The sequence below is a fragment of the Muscardinus avellanarius genome, assembly GCF_963383645.1.
Source record: "Muscardinus avellanarius genome assembly, chromosome: 13".
Taxonomy (NCBI): Eukaryota; Metazoa; Chordata; class Mammalia; order Rodentia; family Gliridae; genus Muscardinus; species Muscardinus avellanarius.
In genome coordinates, this window is record NC_137799.1 from 66,312,512 (window position 1) to 66,330,497 (window position 17,986).

The window sequence follows — 17,986 nt, forward strand, 5'->3', positions numbered from 1 at the left end:
TACAGTACAATTTTCCTTTGCCAGTCACCACAATAACTCTGCTGCTTGCTTGGAGTTATATTTCAGTGATGTGTTTTGGCTGGTATAGCACCATTCTCTGCTATGAAGAGCACAGCAGCATCTGTTATGTTTCAGGTACCTGAGCGAATTCACAGTCCTGGAAGGCATTATAAATGGTTTCAAATGTGCTGGAGAAAACTGGGCGAAAGAGAGAAGGGAGAGGAAAGCAGGGATGAGTTACACCAAAAGCAAAGAAGATCCAAACTTTGGAACTTTATTATTATCACACTGAGATACTGAATACTGTATACAAACTACATTGTGGTGAGTTTTTAAATTGATGAGTCTGAAAAGGGTATAAAGGTATATTCAAAAGTACAAAAGAGAAAAAATTGCCTGGCGTGGTGGTACACGCTTGTAATCCCTGTATTTGAGAGGTTGAGAAAGGAGAATCACAGGTTTGCAGCCAGCCTCAGCTACTTAGTGAGGCCCTGTGCAACTTAATAAGACCCTGTTTTAAAATAAAGAACTGGGCGTGGTGGTGCATGCTTGTAATCCCTGCTCTTGGAAGGCTGAGACAGGAGGATCATGTAGGTTCAAAACCAGCCTCAGCAGGCTTAAGAGACCCTGTTTCCTAATAAAATATAAAATAGGTCTAGGAATGTAGCCTGGAGGTAGAAGGCCCCTGGGTTACATCCCCAGTATGACCAAAGGGGGTGGGGGGGTGTAGCTTGGAGGTTGAATGTCCCTGGATTCCATCCCCAGTACCACAAAAAAGGAAGAAAAAATTTACAGGAATTTTAGTTATGATCATACAGTAAGTAGTGACATTGAAAAACTAAGTTCTGTATTACAGATCCCTTCATTCTAATAATAATGGATAATAAAGAATTCCATTATTTTAGGCCTATAGCATAAGAAATTAAATGAGTAGACATAGTTTTCTGTTGCTTTTTGTTTTTGGTGCTGGAGATTGAATGCAGGGTTTCTCATATGCTAAGCATATACTCTACCATTGAACTACACACCCTCAACCCCATTATAGTTTTATTCTTTGTGAGTCAGCTCTCAATAAGACAGGTGTCAAAACATTCTGTTAAAAGGATACATTCCAACTAATTCAATATGTGCTTTAAAAATAGACATTTCAAAGAATGCACCTTCAAAATTTCTATTGCATGAAAAATCCCTTGATCATGAGAATATCTCTAGGGAACTGAGTTTCCCAAGGATATTTGACATTATTAGCATTGCCTAAAAGAGGAATATTGAGAAGCTGAGCAATGATTCACTTGGGCAAGTGAAATGGTGAGAATGAGCTTCAGTTTCATTAATAGAAAAAATCTTCTATCATAAAGAATTTTAAGTAATGTTCCATTCTGTTTGGCTTTGCAGGGTATTGGACACAGGGGTATTCTACCTCCAAGCTACACCCCCAGCCCTATTTTATTATTTATTTGGAAACAGAGTCCCGCTGAGTTGCCGAAAACCGAACTAAGTTGTTGAGGCTGGCTTCAAACCTGCAATTCTCCTGTCTTGGACTGCCAAGTACTGGGATTGCAAGCACATGCCACCACTCCTGAAAATGTTCACTATTAAAGCATATAAACAGGAAAAAGGTCAATTCTCATATCATGGTGGGAATGAGGAAAAGAAACTCCTTGAAGTAAGCTGCCATATCTTTGGAAACCCAGCTGACAACCTGGAACCAAAGGAATTTACTCTGAGCATTATATCAAAGATAGGTTAAAGGTTGAGCACACAAATCTCACAGCATGTTAGGAAATAAGAAAGATGTAGGAAATAAGAAATAAAAATAAACAGTGTTTTGTTTTCAAAGATTTTAAAATATCCTATGGGAGAAATGCCTAGTTTCTGAAGCTTTTTCACTAACAGAATCTCAAACATAAAGTCAAAAAATGGTAAAACAAAAACTGTAAGCAGTGAACTACTACTAACATGATGCAAATGACCAGCAAAACAAAAGTTCCACTAAACTAAAAAACAACAGAATCTTTAGATATTGTGATCTAGGAACTAACAAAGAGAATTTTGAACAGATCAGTCATGATACCAACAACAAGGGAAACTGTTTAAAAGAACATTCAGAAACGAGAAGAGGACATAGTAGGATACCTTCATTCTCTCTTTCCACCTCAGAATCCTTCATCAGTGAATCTGCCATCAAGTCAGCTCTCCTCCATGCCACATTCACTCCCTCCCAAAGTCTTCATACTCACTGTGCTTTTCCAAAAAAGGTTCTTAACCAACACTCTAGTCTTGAAGGATTCATAAAGTTCACTATCTCAGGAGAAGAGGGTAGCAACTGCTATAGAAATACTTTTGTGATGCTCAACCATATTCATATATCATAGCCAACCTTCTGTCCTTAACATCCAATTTTTTTATGAATGACAAAAATCTTTGTATGTTGTCTGTATGTGTGTTGGGGGGAGGAGTTACTGGGGAATGAAGACAGGAGCTTTCTCTTTCTGAGCTACAGTCCCAGCCATATTTTATTTTTTATTTTGAAACAGGGTCTAAGTTGCAGGATCCCTTACTAAGATGCTGAGGCTGGCCATGAACCTGCAACCCTACTGTCTCAGTCTCTCACACACTGGATTACAAGTATGTGTCACTGCGCCTGGCGATCTCTGCACCTTTTGATCTTGAAAATATTCTTCTCAAACAAGAGAGAACATAAAAATTAAACCAATGGAAGAGAATATATGCAGTGGAGGATTTAATAGAGCTAAGATTCAGAAAAGAGAACTGCAAACACATACAGTTAAGATAATGGGAATAAGAAACACTTCCTAACCATTCACTCATTAGTTGGAAGTCTCAATTGTAGGAAGTTCCTTCGTAAAATCCATGGCCGAGGCGCCCAAAAGGCCACTCTTTAGTATGTTGCCAGCTTGTAGCTCTGATTATTTATCACTGATAAACAGCAAAACAAAGAAAATAAAGGCCATAAAATAATCATAAAAGTAATATTTTAAATATATTTAAATTTTCCTCCATCTTCAGGGATAGACTCACAACCCACTCCCCAAAGTGAAGAAAAATACAGAAAAGGTTTCGAAGTAAGGAATAATTTAGTGGCCAATATAGTTAAAGTATTTATCAATTTGGGAAAAGACTGTACAAAAGTTTAGTAAAATGTAAAACAATATTTAAAGTCAGTTGTATAAAGTTAGCTTTTCTAGATGGGTATGCTGGTGCACATTTGTAATCCAACTACTTGGAAATCTGAGACAGGAAAATCATAGGTTTGCAGCCACCCTGTCTTTCAACCTAATATAAAAACATATTTTTCAAAAAAGAAAAAAAAAAGAACCATGCTATTGTGCAAAGTTGTTCCTGGATATTTTCTAAAAGGCTTAAGAATAACAATTGTGCAGAGTGTGGAGGTGCCACAATGCCCATAATCCCAGTACTAGGGACAGGAGGTTCTCAGGTGTGAGGACAGCCTCAGGAAGCAGTGAGACTCTGATCTATATAGTGAGACCTTGTTTCCAAACAAGAAATAAAATTGAGCTGGGGAGGTAACTTACGCTAAGGTAGAATGCCTCTGGGTTCCATGCCCAGTACTCCCCCCCCACACACACACACACAAATGACTAACAATCCATTGATCTGTTGATGGACACCTAGGTTGGTTCCATAATTTGGATCTTGTAAATTATAATACTATAAACATGGACAAGCATGCATCACAATAATATTTTAATTTTAATTCCTTTGGAAATTCCCAGAATTGATATGGCTGGGTCATTTGGTGGATCCATAATACTATTTTGATTACTATAGCTTTGTGGTAGGTTTCTAAATCAGGATGTGTGATTCTTCCATCTTAGTTCTTCATTGTTTTTAAGTATTATTTATTTATTTTTAATATGCTTTATTGGTGCAATTTAGTCTCATAATGTAAATCATGTTGACAGTGACATATATGCAGATTTCAACAGATTAATGGATTACAAAATAATGGGATAAGCACACAATAAAATTTTGCTCAGCAATAAAAAAAGAACAAAATTATGTCATTTGCAGGAAAATAAATGGACCTGGAGAAAATTATATTAAGACTGGAGATTAGCCAGTCATAGAAAGTGAAGAGTCATATGTTTTCTTTCGTATGTGCAACCTAGGGAGTAATCAGGATGCAAGAGGGACTTCTGATAATAGAGAAGCCCTAGTGAAGCCATTAAGGGATCCTGAGAAGAGTGGTGAGTGAGGCCAGGGGGAGGGAAAATTCATGAAGAAACATTTCCAATGTTGTTATGTACATATGTGAAATTATCAATGCCAATCTCAATTACCATGTATAGAGAAGGGGAAGGAGTGGAAAGGAAGCCAGAGAGAAGCGCAAAAAGTGCCATATGCATGCAGGTCCCTATCATTCCAAACTACATTATGATGCAAGACGTTAATACACTAATAAAAGTATATTTAAATAAAGAATAACCAGACATTCACAAACCCAAAAGAATCAAAGCTTTAACTATCAGTTTACACTCCTAATACTTTGAGCACACTCAGACATCTGATAATAAGCGTTCATGCCAAGCATTACTGATAAAGGATTCAAGATTATATGTGAAAAGCACAGAACGAAACTCTACGGCCTTTAATTAATCAAAACCTAACCTTAGCCACTAGCATATTAGAGTCAAGTATTTTTTATTTTTATTCCTCATACTATAGTTAAAGCCAAAGCCATCAGGGATTCCAGTAGAATTTAGTGATAGAGAAACCAGGCTAAACTGAGAATACCCGGCTATTATTATAAAACTGAGTGGATAAAATATCCACTCCGTCTGACTGCCAACAACATCTAATGTTTTATATCCACAAAATGCAGGAAAACACTGGATGTGACCTATCAACAAACATTCCAAGCCAATCTACTTAGTAATCTGCTGAATTTGCTGTTTTATTGCTTAAATAGATAGAAAAATAACTGTACTTATTATCAAAGTATAATGTTACCTCAAGCTAATAAGAATTGATGGAACAAAGAAAAGCGATCATTATACAAAAATTAATAACATTTGGAGCATGACATAAAGCAGTCATCATAAAACAGCATTTAGTTTTCAAAACTGGCAGAGAACAGGACTACAGAGAGAAATGCTTTCTTTGTGAGATATACCTATATTTTATTATTTTCCTTTTCAAAGAAAGGCAATCACAGGACAAGGATTAGTTTTCTCTCCTGCTAGATTTTCATAAAACAAAAAAAAAATTTAGAGTTTGAAAGAATCTTTGAATCTCTAATCCAAAAACTACTTCATCATACAGATGAGTAGACATCTGAAGAGCCTTAGAAGGAATATATGACTCAGTTCTCCAATGCAAGGTAGGCTATTTTTTTATTGGTGCATTGTGATCAAACATCATAACAAGATGCACAGTGATAGAAACATATGTGTACAAAAGCACCTAATCTATTTCCCTCTGGATCCCAACCCTCCCTTTCCCTGTACACAATATTGAAAATGGTATTAGCCTAAAGATTTGGTAGTGCCGAAGAATGTGAGCCTTTATGACCTAAGAAGTTGTTAGAATAACATGCATGGAACAAGGTTGGAAACAACATCCAGCACAGCTGGCTGCTGGCAGCAAAATGGACAAATCTCTTTTGTGTCTTCTGCATTTTCCACATGGGAAGTAAATACAAACATTAAAAACTGAGGTCCATAGCCAGACATGGTGGCACATGCTTGTAATCCCAGTACTTCGGAGGCTGAAACAGAAGGATCTAAGATTCAAAGCCAACCTCATCTACTTAGTGAGACTCTCTGCAACTTACTGAGACCCTGTTTCCAAATAAAGAATAAAAAATAGGGCTGGGAGTGTAGCTGAAAGGTAGACTGCCCCTGGGTTCAATCCCCATACCACAATAACAATGACAAAACAACAACAACAAAGAAACTAGCATTATAACGCATATATGAACATAGCATTAATTCAACTGTTTCCTTGATTAAGTATCCCCATTCGCCTCCCCACCTCACTCCCTAAATTCCCTTCCACTAAAGGCAAACAATAGTCCACAACCAGGCTTCGGCCTGCCCACCATAAAACAGTCTTGCACCTATGACCACCTGGAAAAGCAAGTATATAAATGCTATAATATTAAAATGATACCAAAATATATTTTAAATAATACTTAAAGTATTGACCAAAAAATACTTGGGGGGTACTACGGATTATACCCAGGAGGGGCTTTCTACCTCTGAGCTTCACCCTCAGCTGTATTTTATTTTTCATTTTAAAACAGGGTCTAAGTGGGTGAAGGCCTCAGTAAATTGCTTAGACTGGTCTCAAGCCTGGGATACTCCTATTTCAGTCTCTTAAGTATGGGGTTGAAAGGTGCATTTCACCAAGCCTATAAGGTCAATATATTCCCTTAGTCCTTATAATAAAAGAAAGAAAATTAAGACTGGCCAATCTAGCAGGGCCAAGTATGCATGGAAAGCTGACACAGAAGAATTGCAGGTTCAAGGCCAGACAATGGTAAACTTAGTGAGACTCTGTTTCAAAAGAGTTTAAAAAAAAAAAAAAGACTGGCCAGTACATATCAATTCAATTAGAAAACAGGAACTATATCATGCCCAGAGCAAGGAACAAAACTCAAAAAAAATCTACCTACTAAAGATAAAAAGCCAATTCTAAATTACAATTCTAAGTAATGTCTTTATATGTGAACAACAATTACAAAGTACCCAAGAACCAGCCTGTTGTACATAAAATGAATAAATAGCAGAGTAAAACATCCTGAAAATACCATAGACAATCACAGAATAATATACAAGTTCCACTGGGCACAGTTGTGAAAGGTTGTAAGCACAGTACTTGGGAGGCTGAGACAGGAAGCTCTCCGGTCAACTTCAACAACTTAGACAAACTCTCATCAAATAGTGAGCACTTGTTTCAAAACAAAAAAATTAAAAGGGGTTTAGCTTGGAAGTAAAATGACACAGTTAAATTCCCAGTACCAAAAATTTAAAAGGAAGGGGGCAATCGAAGTTGTAGTGAAAAGAAATCAGTTAACAGTTCTGAGCACCAGTTTAGTTATCAGTTGATTTATAAACATAAGCCTAAAAGAAAGAATGTGCAGGTTGTGATAGCAGATTCCTGTAATGCCAACTACTTACTTAGGACACTGCTGTAAGAGGATCCCAAGTTTGAGGCCAGCCTTGGAACTTACTGAGACCCTGTCTCAAACTAAAATTAGTCAAAGTGGAACTGGGGATGTAGATCAGTGCTTGCCTAACACATGGTAGTCCCTGGGTTCAATCCTCAATCTAATAAAAACAAATGAGAGGATAAGGGGAGGGAGAAAGAGGAGGGAAAGAAAGAGAAAATAAAGAAACAAGACCATAATTTGGGGAAGTAATCAAACACTGTCAGACTAGAGTTCCTCATATTTCATTTACTTACATGTTTATAAATTTGTATGTTTTATTATTCAAAACAACTAAAAGCCTGGGTTAAATAATGGTCAGACACTAAGAATAATCTCTAATTGAAGAAGCAAATTCCATCTCTTCATCTCTTTGTTTAAATATTTAATCCATTCCTAAATGAATTATAATATTAATATAGACAGACTTCCAAAAAATAAATTACTATAACACTGTGGAAATATGTTCTTAATCTAACCCTAAAGGCACGTAGAAATCCCATAGATAGGAATCAGGTCTAAGCTGTCTTTAATTTCAAAGATATGCATATCAGCTCATTACAGTACTGCACTTGCTGAAGGGATGAGAACAAATTTCTCAGACAATTCAGATAAGAGGAATCTGTGCATCACCAGCACTTTAATCTGAGGCTTGCCAATGTTCAAACTTGCAGATGGGGTCACCTCTGCACTTGGGTCACACAACAGATGAGTATTCGTATATTTCAATCTTTGGTTCAGCGGCTATTGGCTCCTTTGACATCACTCTCAAGATCACTGCACGCTATTTCAAAGCATTTGAAATGCTCAAAACCCAGGAATGAACTGTAGGTTAGGAACACTGACCACTCAGAACCTGAGATAACTTGCCCATAGTCACAAAATATAGCAAGGCAGAAAGCCAGGACTCCAGAGTCCATCAATCAGTCAGCCAGACTCCTCTTCCAGATCAAATGCTCTTTCCGTTATATTTTCTGTCTTGGAATATGAACTATAAATTTGGTTGCAGTCGTAAGGTATAAAGTTTGTCACATGGATTTCTCTTCTATCCTATTGCCTTTTCCCACTGAGGCTAAGGTCCAGGATAGCAAGCTCTCTGGTCTTCTGACTGCATCTATGGTGGTGTTGATTTTGCTTTTTGATTTCCTTAAGTGCACCCTTCAGTAAAGGTAGAGACTACCCAGAATCTGTTTTTGTATGTTGAAAAGATCCTTCGGGTCTTGGTTCCAAATGCCTCCACTCTAGCCAGTAAATGTCCCAGAAGGAGCCACAGCATGACTCTTCTTTACATATCTGGATGGCATTTATCTCTGAGTTTCCCTCATTTCTCAATAAGCCAGCTACCAGCCCCTTCTTAATTATATTGACAATAGCAATATCATCATTAAGTTCCCACAGTACACTGTTCTGAATACTTCAGACACATTTAATCTTTTTCTTTCTTTGTTTTTTTTTTTTTTTTAATTTAATGGTACCAGGGATCAAACTCAGGACCTTGAAAATGCTTAAGTTCTACCACTTAAATAAACACCCCTGGGCCCGCAAATTTTTCAGGTTGGCCTCAAACCTGAAACCCTCCTGCCTCAGCCTTTTAAGGAGCTGGGGTTACAGGTGTGCATCAAGTACACACATTTAATCTTTTAACCCTCACAATAACTCTGGGTGCCAGGTTTTGCTACAATACCTACTTTGTAAACACAGCAGGACGGCCGGACGATATCATGTAGTTAATGTAGTGAAGGAGCCCACTGACTGTAGTATAGATAGAAAGAAATATTGCCCTTGATTCTATTTTGCCTCTATATGCACATATAAAGCTGATCAATCTTACTTTAACTATGATTTCTGGCTCTTTTGTAAATGAAGGATTATCAGTAATCTATTTCATCACATTGACACTCCAAATCTATAAAATATTTTTGACAAGATATAAAATGTGTACTGTAAAAAACTTGTAGACGTAGGAGCATAAAAAAATTAAAATCATCTAATGAAAATCTTATGCTCGTTTTGAGTGATATCTTCCAAGTACTGCACACATTATCCAACAAAACCCCACCTTCATCACAAGCCTGTCAACAGTCATCACCACCAACACAGAGTGAGAAACCCTGGGGAGAGGGTCCCTGTTAGTGACTGGGACATGTGAAGGATGTCACAAACCTCACTACCTAACCATTGGAAAGTATACGAAACAAGTAGAAGTACAATTACAAGTATACTTGTTTTTAAGTATATTGAAAGGAGGAAAAAAACAGAGCTAGAAGTTTTATTAAGAACAAATATAGTGCCAATCATGGTGGCGCACGCCCGTAATCCCCACACTTGGGAGCTGAGATAGGAGGATCGCGCAGGTTCGAAGCCAGCCTCAGCTGGCTTAAGAGACCCTGTTTCCAAACAAAATATAAAGTAGGTCTGGGATAGTAGCCTGGAGGTAGAAGGCCCCTGGGTTCCATCCCCAGTACCACCAAAAATAAAAAAAATAAAAAAGAAAAAACAAATACAGTAAATTTGTCCAAAAAATGGTGGTTAACGCTTGTAATCCCAGCATTTGGGAGGCTGAGACAGAAGGATGACAGTTTGCAGCCAGCCTCAGCTACTTAGGAGGCCCTCTGCAACTTAGTGAGACCCGGTTTCAAAATAAAGAATAAAAAATAGGTCAAGGGTGTAGCACAGAGGTCAAATGTCCCTCCCTTCCATCCCTAATACTGCAAAAAAGAAAGAAGAAAGAAAAGAAAAGAAATGCACAATGTATGCAGAACAAAAAGCTTCAAAGAAAAAACAAGGAATCATAAGGGCAGAAAAATGTGTGTGTTTGGGATCAGGAATTAAAATGCATATTGAGCACTGGGGTTGGTGAGGGATGTCCATTATTTTTATGTCCGTTCAAGAGAAATTCTGGAGTCTGTGCCAGTAAAATTAAAGTGGTGCTGATGAAAATGCTAGTCAAAATGTAATGGGACCCACTTAAATTATTTAAATTTTTTAAATTTTTAAAAAGCCCGGAAGTATTTTCACCCCTCTAAGTCACAGCCATTTCTTGCTAACCTGGTTCCTTAAGCTATTTTCTCCATCTCAGCTTCATAAAGGTAACTATCTTGTGCAGAGAATGGACTCTGGAGCTACCACCCTTGTTCCCGGCCCCAAAGCCTGGAGCCAGAGAAATACAACAAAACTCAGAGAAGCAAAACAGTGCCACATTTCCAGGCTGACACAGCATTCTGAATCTACATATTTGGTTTTCGTTCTTTGGTTCCTATAAATCGTTAACATTTTGTAATATGGGGACGTAAAGATTAGCTGTCTTCCCAATTTTAGTACAACTGTGAATAAGTTCATTTTTTCTTTTTATATCATTTTCTTTTATTTCTGATGTGGGCTGGTGACCGAATCCTTAAGTCCAGGCACTTGTCATTCACCTGAGTGCCAGTAACAAGAGGTAGCATGCTTTTATTTTTTAAAAATCTATAAACTGAAATGACATCAAGAAAAAAAATATGGGAAATACATATAATGAAATTCCATAGCCGGGCATGGTGGCGCACGCTTGTAATCTCCGCGCTTGGGAGGCTGAGACAGGAGGATCGCACAGGTTCGAAGCCAGCCTCAGCTACTTAGTGAGGCTCTCAGCAATTTGGTGAGACCCTGTTCCAAATACAGTATAAAAGAGGTCTGGGAGTATAGCCTGGAGGTAGAAAGCCTCTGGGTTCCACCCCCAGTACAACCAAAAAGAAAAAAAAAAGGAGAGAAGAAATTCCATTTAGCGATAAAGAAAAATAAAATCATATCATTTGAAAAAAAAAAGGAAAGACCTGAAGAACATTATATTAAGTGAGATTAGCCAATCACAGAGAGTGAAGGGTCATATGTTTTCTTTAATATGTACAGGATAGGGAGTAACTGGGATACAAGAGAGACTCTAGATGATGAGGAGAAATCTCAGGGAAGCCACAGAGGAGATATGAGGGTGGGGGTAGAGAAAGACTTAGATTCATTAATAAAAATACTACCATAGACTCGATGTATATATGTGAATATAGACCAATGACAATCTGGGTACTCGTATTGGGAAAAAGGGAGGGGGAGAATCAAGATTGTGTACATGTATATAATTGTCAACATAATTCACATTATGATGTGAGAATATAATGCACCAATGAAAGCATAAAAAAGGAAACAAATACAGATACCTATAAAAAGGAATACAAATATATACGATATTTTACCATTTACCTTTATGTTGGAAGTATTATCTTGATAATATAAATGTGGTACTCTGAAATAATTCTCCAGAGCTGTATATTTTATTGAGATGCTTAACCATACTGCATTTAAACAACCCTGATTATTAGACATTAAAGTTATTTAAACCAACCTTCCTTCCTTCCATGTATGTATGTCACTGTGGATTAAACTCAGGAGCATTCTACCTCTGAGCTACATCCCAGCTCTTTTAATTTTTTGTTTTGAAACAAGATCTCACTAGGTCACTGACAACTTAAAAATTTTTGCCAAAGAAATTGCCAATAGTCAATACTTTCACCTGGTCTCCTCATTATATCATATTACATAGAGTATGTGTGTATTACATGTGTTGGTCTGTGTGGATGTATGCACATGCATTCATTAAAAAACTATATCAAAGAACAAAAGAAATATGTACAAAAATGAAAATTTAGCAACTTCATTTTGTTCTGACTAGTCTTGAGATTTCTTTTTTCCTCAAGCTACAATTGTTCGAAGCAGGAAAATTAAATCCATGCCCTAATCATATAATGAAAAATGCACGCTGGAGACAAAAATGTATGCATGATCCCTTTGCTGGGAATGGGAAACAAAACCAGCTAACAGGAACACCATCAGCTGATCAAAGCAAACAGTAAACTAGTCCTTAGGAAGGCTTCGCCCACTGACCCTCTCAAGACTCCAAAGCACTGGCCACATCTGAAATGTGCCAGCTGCATTTTCACTTTAAAGGAGCTCTGGGATTTGGCATGGTGGTAAAGAAAATTCCAACTCTGTCAGGCAAGCATACTGAAATAGATGACATTAAGTAAATAAAATGTTCACACTTCTATAGCTAATTAAAATAGCATGTTTTTCTACAAACATAGAAATATACAGACTATTTCCTGGACAAGGGCTTACATTTTCCTTTTAATGTGACAATATATGATATATTGAGGTGACTGACTATCATTTTAATGGCTTTTGACAAGGTTAAGGGTCAATTTACCCACACTTCCTCACTCTAGGAGACACAGGAGATAAATGCCACAGTGGTTGCAGTGAGAAGTTCACTGTCAAGCACTGGGAAGGACGACAAAGGAGATACGTGAGAACAGAAAGACAGAAACACAGACAAATAAAGAAGTAAAGGGGAAGTGATCTGTGGCATGACAGAGCTAAGAAAATGTGGAGTACTTAGCAGAAAGAGTAGAAGACAAGAGGTAAGTGGTGAGATGTAGTGGAAAACCTATACAGCAATCATTTGGAGGAGTGGGGGATAGAAGAAAAGGAATTCTGAATAGACAGAAAGGAGGATTTGAGGAAAGTGAAACTAGAGAAAGGAGATGAGAATGTAGCCTCAAAGCCACACACTAAGGAATTTAAAACTTAATCTGAGCTGGGTGTGATGGCTTATACCTATAATCTCAGGACTTGGAAGGTTGAGACAGGAGGATCACAGGTTCAAAGACAGTTTATCAACTTGATGAGACTCTAAGTAATCTAGAAAGACCCTGTTTCCAAAGAAAAAATAAAAAAATAAAATATGGCTGAGAATAAAGCTCAGAGGTAGAATGTCACTGGGTTCAATCCCTAGTACCACAAAACAAACATTTAACCTGTATTGAAATGTAATAATAGAAGAAAATATGTGAAAGACTTTGAGCAGGCATCCTTAACAACCAAAAAAAAAAAAAAAAAAGAACTGCAGCTATGGATTCCACACCCAACTGCCCCCAGACCCATTGGGTTCATCACCTCACTTGCAGTGCCTTCTGAGAACAGAGTCATCCTCATAGACTTCCTAGATCATCCCAGCCATATACACATGCTCCTGCCTATGGATCTTGTACTCAGACAAAAGCAGGAAGAGTCAATAATATCAACACCGCACAACAGGAGAATAGGCACATACCCTAAATGCTTCAACAGTAAGACAGCCCACACAGATTAGTTTTCAAGTCACTGTTTCAAATCAATGTTTTTATAATTGGTTTACTAAACAAGAAAATGCTTGTAATTCCAATACTTGGGAGGCTGAACCAGGAGGATCACAGGATTACAGTCAGTCTCAGCTACTTAGTGAGGCCCTCCACAACTTATTGAGACCCTGTTTCAAAATAAAGAATAAAAAGTAGGGCTGGAAAAGTAGATCAAAAGTAAAATGGCCCTGGGTTCAATCCCTAGTACTGCAAGATAGATAGATACATAGATAGATACATAGATACACACACACACACACACACACACACACACATCTTGTCTAGCTACCTAACCTGGGGAAAAATAAAACTGAAAAATACATTTAGTTAAAACAAAGCCAGAGCCAGTTGGGTGTGGTGGCACACGCGCTTATAATCCCAGCATTCCGGAGGCTGAGACCAGAGGATTGTGGTTCGCAGACAGCCTCAGCTACTTAGTGAGGCCCTTTGCAACTCAGTGAGACTCAATTTCAAAATAAAGAATAAAAAATAGGCAGGGGCTGTAGCTCGGAGGTCGAATGCCCCTGGGTACCATCCCCAGACCCAAACACACACACACACACCAAAAAAAGCCAGAGCAACTTAATATTTTCAATTATATTATAGATATTAAATATGTGCTTTACAGTTAAGATTATTTTTCACCAAAAATGAACAAATTAGACACTAGCTTTTATGTAAAAATGCTAATTCTTTTTTTTTTTTTTTTTGGGTGGTACTGGGGGTGGAACCCAGAGGCTTTCTAACTCCGGACTATACTCCCAGACCTTTTTTATATTTTATTTGGAAACAGGGTTTCACCAAGTTGCTGAAAGCCTCACTAAGTAGCTGAGGCTGACTTCGAACCCGTGTGATCCTCCTGTCTCAGCCTCCCAAGCGCAGGGATTACAAGCGTGTATCACCACGCCCAGCTAAAAATTGCTAATTCTAACCACCATTCTTTTATGATGCATTCCCTCTTCACCACTACCAACACCTCGTGTGTTTTGCTGCTAAACATAAAAAATCTTCAAGGAAAGAATAGGATGAGAGTCAGAAAATCCTTGAAGACGCTCTAACTATGGATCTACCAATGATCGGAAAGGTATCTAGATTATCAGGCCATTTGAGTATCAAAGAGTGACTGCACACTCTTCTGAAGAAAAGCAGCAGGTGGAGGTGACTCATCTTCCTTCTGCATGGAAGCTCCAGAGGTGCTCATCAGGAACCTGACCCTTAATGGTGTTCGTTCTTTCTTTCTTTCTTTCTTTCTTTTTCTTTCTTTCTTTCTTTCTTTCTTTCTTTCTTTCTTTCTTTCTTTCTTTCTTTCTTTCTTTCTTTCTTTCTTTCTGTGGATGGGGACAGGTCCCAGAAGCATGCTACCTATGGACTACATTTCCAGCCCTTTTTATTTTGAGAGAAGGTATCCCTAAACTGACCTAGCTGGCCTTGAAATTATAGTCCTCATTCCTGAGCCTCCTACAAAGTAGCTGGGAACATAGATATGTGCCCAATCTTTTGCAGCCTTTCTTTTGGAGGGGCATATTCCACCTCATTCACCAAGGTTGGAAACTATTTGTTTAAAAGGCTCAATTTCTCAGAGGCTCTAATATAGCTATGTTCCCATATATAAGTAGTACAAAAAGAACAAAACAGTTAGGGTAGAAAATCTCCCAAGAAGCTGGATTAGAGATTGTGTGCTCTGATCAGCAATAAACCCACTGTTCATCCCAGTCTAACAGTAATAATGTTCACACAATGCCAAGTGCACACGTTACTGGGACACAGAGGGAAAAGGCAAATGTACCACTCAATTGTCCAATGATGTAAATAGTTTATTCCAGACAATGCAATATTCCCCACTGTCAGAAAAGAAGAATATAAGACTCTTTAGCTAGGAAAAAATTCTCTTATTTTTCTATTCAATTCTTAAAATTCCCCAGAGAATGCCAGGACTCCTTAACATATCAGAATGGAAAGTGAGACCATTGCAAAAGCTTACAATCATCAAAGTTTCAGCAAATTGGTTAAACTCAAACCCTTGAAACAACTTCATTAACTACAGATTGAAACCAGAACTGCTCCCCAAGGAGAACTCTGGGTTAATTAATCACAGCCCATCTCAAAATAAACTTCCTGGGAAAACAATCATATAGGAGAAAACAGATTTCCTTATGTGTTAGTATAGCCTTTTCCCTTCAAAGAAACCAGGCTGAAGACAATCCGTGATGAAGAAAACTAAGCAAACACATGTGTATTGAATGTTGAGTGTTAATTATTTCATACAAATGTATCCTTTAATTATAGTGACACTAAAAAAAATAGTTTGGGCTAGTTGAAATAAAGAAGAATCAAAAGAAACTAGACATATGAAAATAAATGCTAACATGTTTCATTATTTCTATTACATGAACCAGAATTCCCCCCTAGAATTGTTTTATAGAAAGTATGACTATCCTTAACTGGTCCCTACATTCTTAAACTTTTATTCTAACTAAATATTTTACAAAAGAAGACAGTGAATGAAAAGGGTAAAAAAAATCTGTCAATGATGTTCATGTGCACTGAAAAATTAGTTTAATATAAACAAGAAGCTTGATCCCTACTGTGTTGCACCCTCCCAAAGAAGGTGACTGTAATTAACAATTTCCACCAATAAAGAAAAATAACTAAAGAAAAACTCTTTACCCAACATTTGGTTGAATGGATCATTTAGAAAGGGAAAAATAAGACCCATAGGATGCAAAGAGTTACTTTAAGACAGAAGTAGCTACTTAATAGTCTCCTTTTTAATTTAGGTAACAAAAAAAAAAAATTGCAATGAGAGATAAAAGGAGACAAGCATGATGGTACATACTTGTAATCCCAGTATTTGGGAGGCTGAGACAGGAGGATCACAGCTATTTAGTGAGGCCATTTGCAACTCAGTGAGACCCTGTTTCAAATTAAAAAAGAAAAAGTAGTACAGGGAGTGTAGCTCGGAGGTAGAATGCCTCTGGCTCCATTCCCATTACCTACAAAAAAATAAAATAAAATAAAATAGAAAAAATCATTAAGCAAAAAAATATATATGCTGTCCAGGAGTACAGCCCTATTATAAATGAAATTGCCTTCCACCAAGACACAACAGTGCAATCTGGCTAAACAGAAAGGATGTTTAGCTGCATCCAGGTATAAAAGACTACACAAAAACTGCACATAGATTCTTTATTATTCAAATTTATGACTTTAAAAGATTCGAGCTAAATGAAAAGACAATGCAACGGAGCCTAAAGTATGTATTTCCATGATTTGACTCCTTTACATAAATGGTAATTAACTTCTGAAACCTGTGCAAGAAATGTCATGAATGACTAATTTTATGATATGAAACACAGAGACATTTACAGTAATACTGTTAGATTATATGAAGTAAATCTATATTCCTAAAATTCAAATTCCTTTTGCCAGTAAACTCTTTATTATTTATTATTTCCAAAGAGTATATATTTGCCAGAGGTACAAATTTCCTCTGTAATAAGAAATTTTTCAAAGCACTTTATAAAAAACAAACATCTATATGGAATAAAAGAAAACCCGAGAGACGTCCTTGTCTCACCTTCATCACTTGTTGCCTGCTGCTTCACTAGAGTCATCGGGGATCTGGCAGGAGGCTTGTTAAGTGGATGACGCCAGCTCTTAGCAGTTTTGGTCTCTCTCTCTATTATCTGGTTATTGAACAAAAAAGGAAGAAAACAAAAAAACAAAAACAGGTTTTAAGCAAAAAAAAATTTTATTAAGAAATCTGGTGCTTATTTATCTTATTAGGAAATTTAAAGTCAATAAGAAGAGGAAGCCGGGCATGGTGGTGCACACCTGTAATACCAGTACTTGGGAAGCTGAGACAGGAGGATAGCAGGTTCACAGAAAGTCTCAGCTATTTAGTGAGGTCCTTCTCAATTTAGTGAGACCCTGTTTCAAAGGAAAGAATAAAAAATAGGGCTAGGGGTGTAGCCAGGGGGTAGAATGTCCCTGGGTTCAATTGCCTCTCCAGAGAAGGAGGAGACAGTCACTTAATCATTTTACCAAGAGATCAATTAATTGGCTTCCACTTAATCTTTCTGTTGTTGTTGCTGCGGCTTGGAACTGAACTCAGAGGCATTGTACATCTGAGCTCCACCCCCAGTCCTATTTTATTTTTTTATTTTACGACAAAGTCTCACTAAGTTGTGAAGGACCTCGCTGAATTGCTGAGGCTGGCTTCCAACCCAGGATCCTCGCGTCTCAGACTTGCAAGTATTAGGATTACAGGTGTGGGCCACCACACCCAGTTCCTTCCATTTAATCTTAAAATAATAACCTCAGGGGAAGAATTGTTGAACCTACAATAAGCTTAGTGGGTAGAAAGCTAATAAAACACCTTTAAAACAAGCCCCAAATTATAACTATATCCTCAAAAAAATACTAAGAACTGTGGTGCTGAGTCATCATCGACATTGTTCTCATATGAACACTTGGCAGATAATTTTGCTTTCTATCCTCACAGAGCTGGAACTACTGCCAAGATGAGAATCCATACTTCTACCCATTCAGAAACGAGTGTCAGACATAAGAGATCAAAAAA

The 17,986-nt window shown here is 37.5% G+C and overlaps 1 protein-coding gene across 2 annotated transcripts in view; it reads right to left on the bottom strand.

The window, feature by feature from the left end:
- The window catches only part of KDM4C (lysine demethylase 4C), a gene marked incomplete at both ends in the record, with an annotated part of 355,445 nt that overhangs the window by 151,006 nt on the left and 186,453 nt on the right, over nucleotides 1-17,986 (bottom strand). For both annotated transcript variants that reach the window (XM_080708835.1, XM_080708836.1), the window contains one exon: nucleotides 16,982-17,090. In XM_080708835.1, coding sequence (XP_080564961.1) covers nucleotides 16,982-17,090 — 109 coding nt within the window. The remainder of the gene's footprint in view (nucleotides 1-16,981; nucleotides 17,091-17,986) is intronic.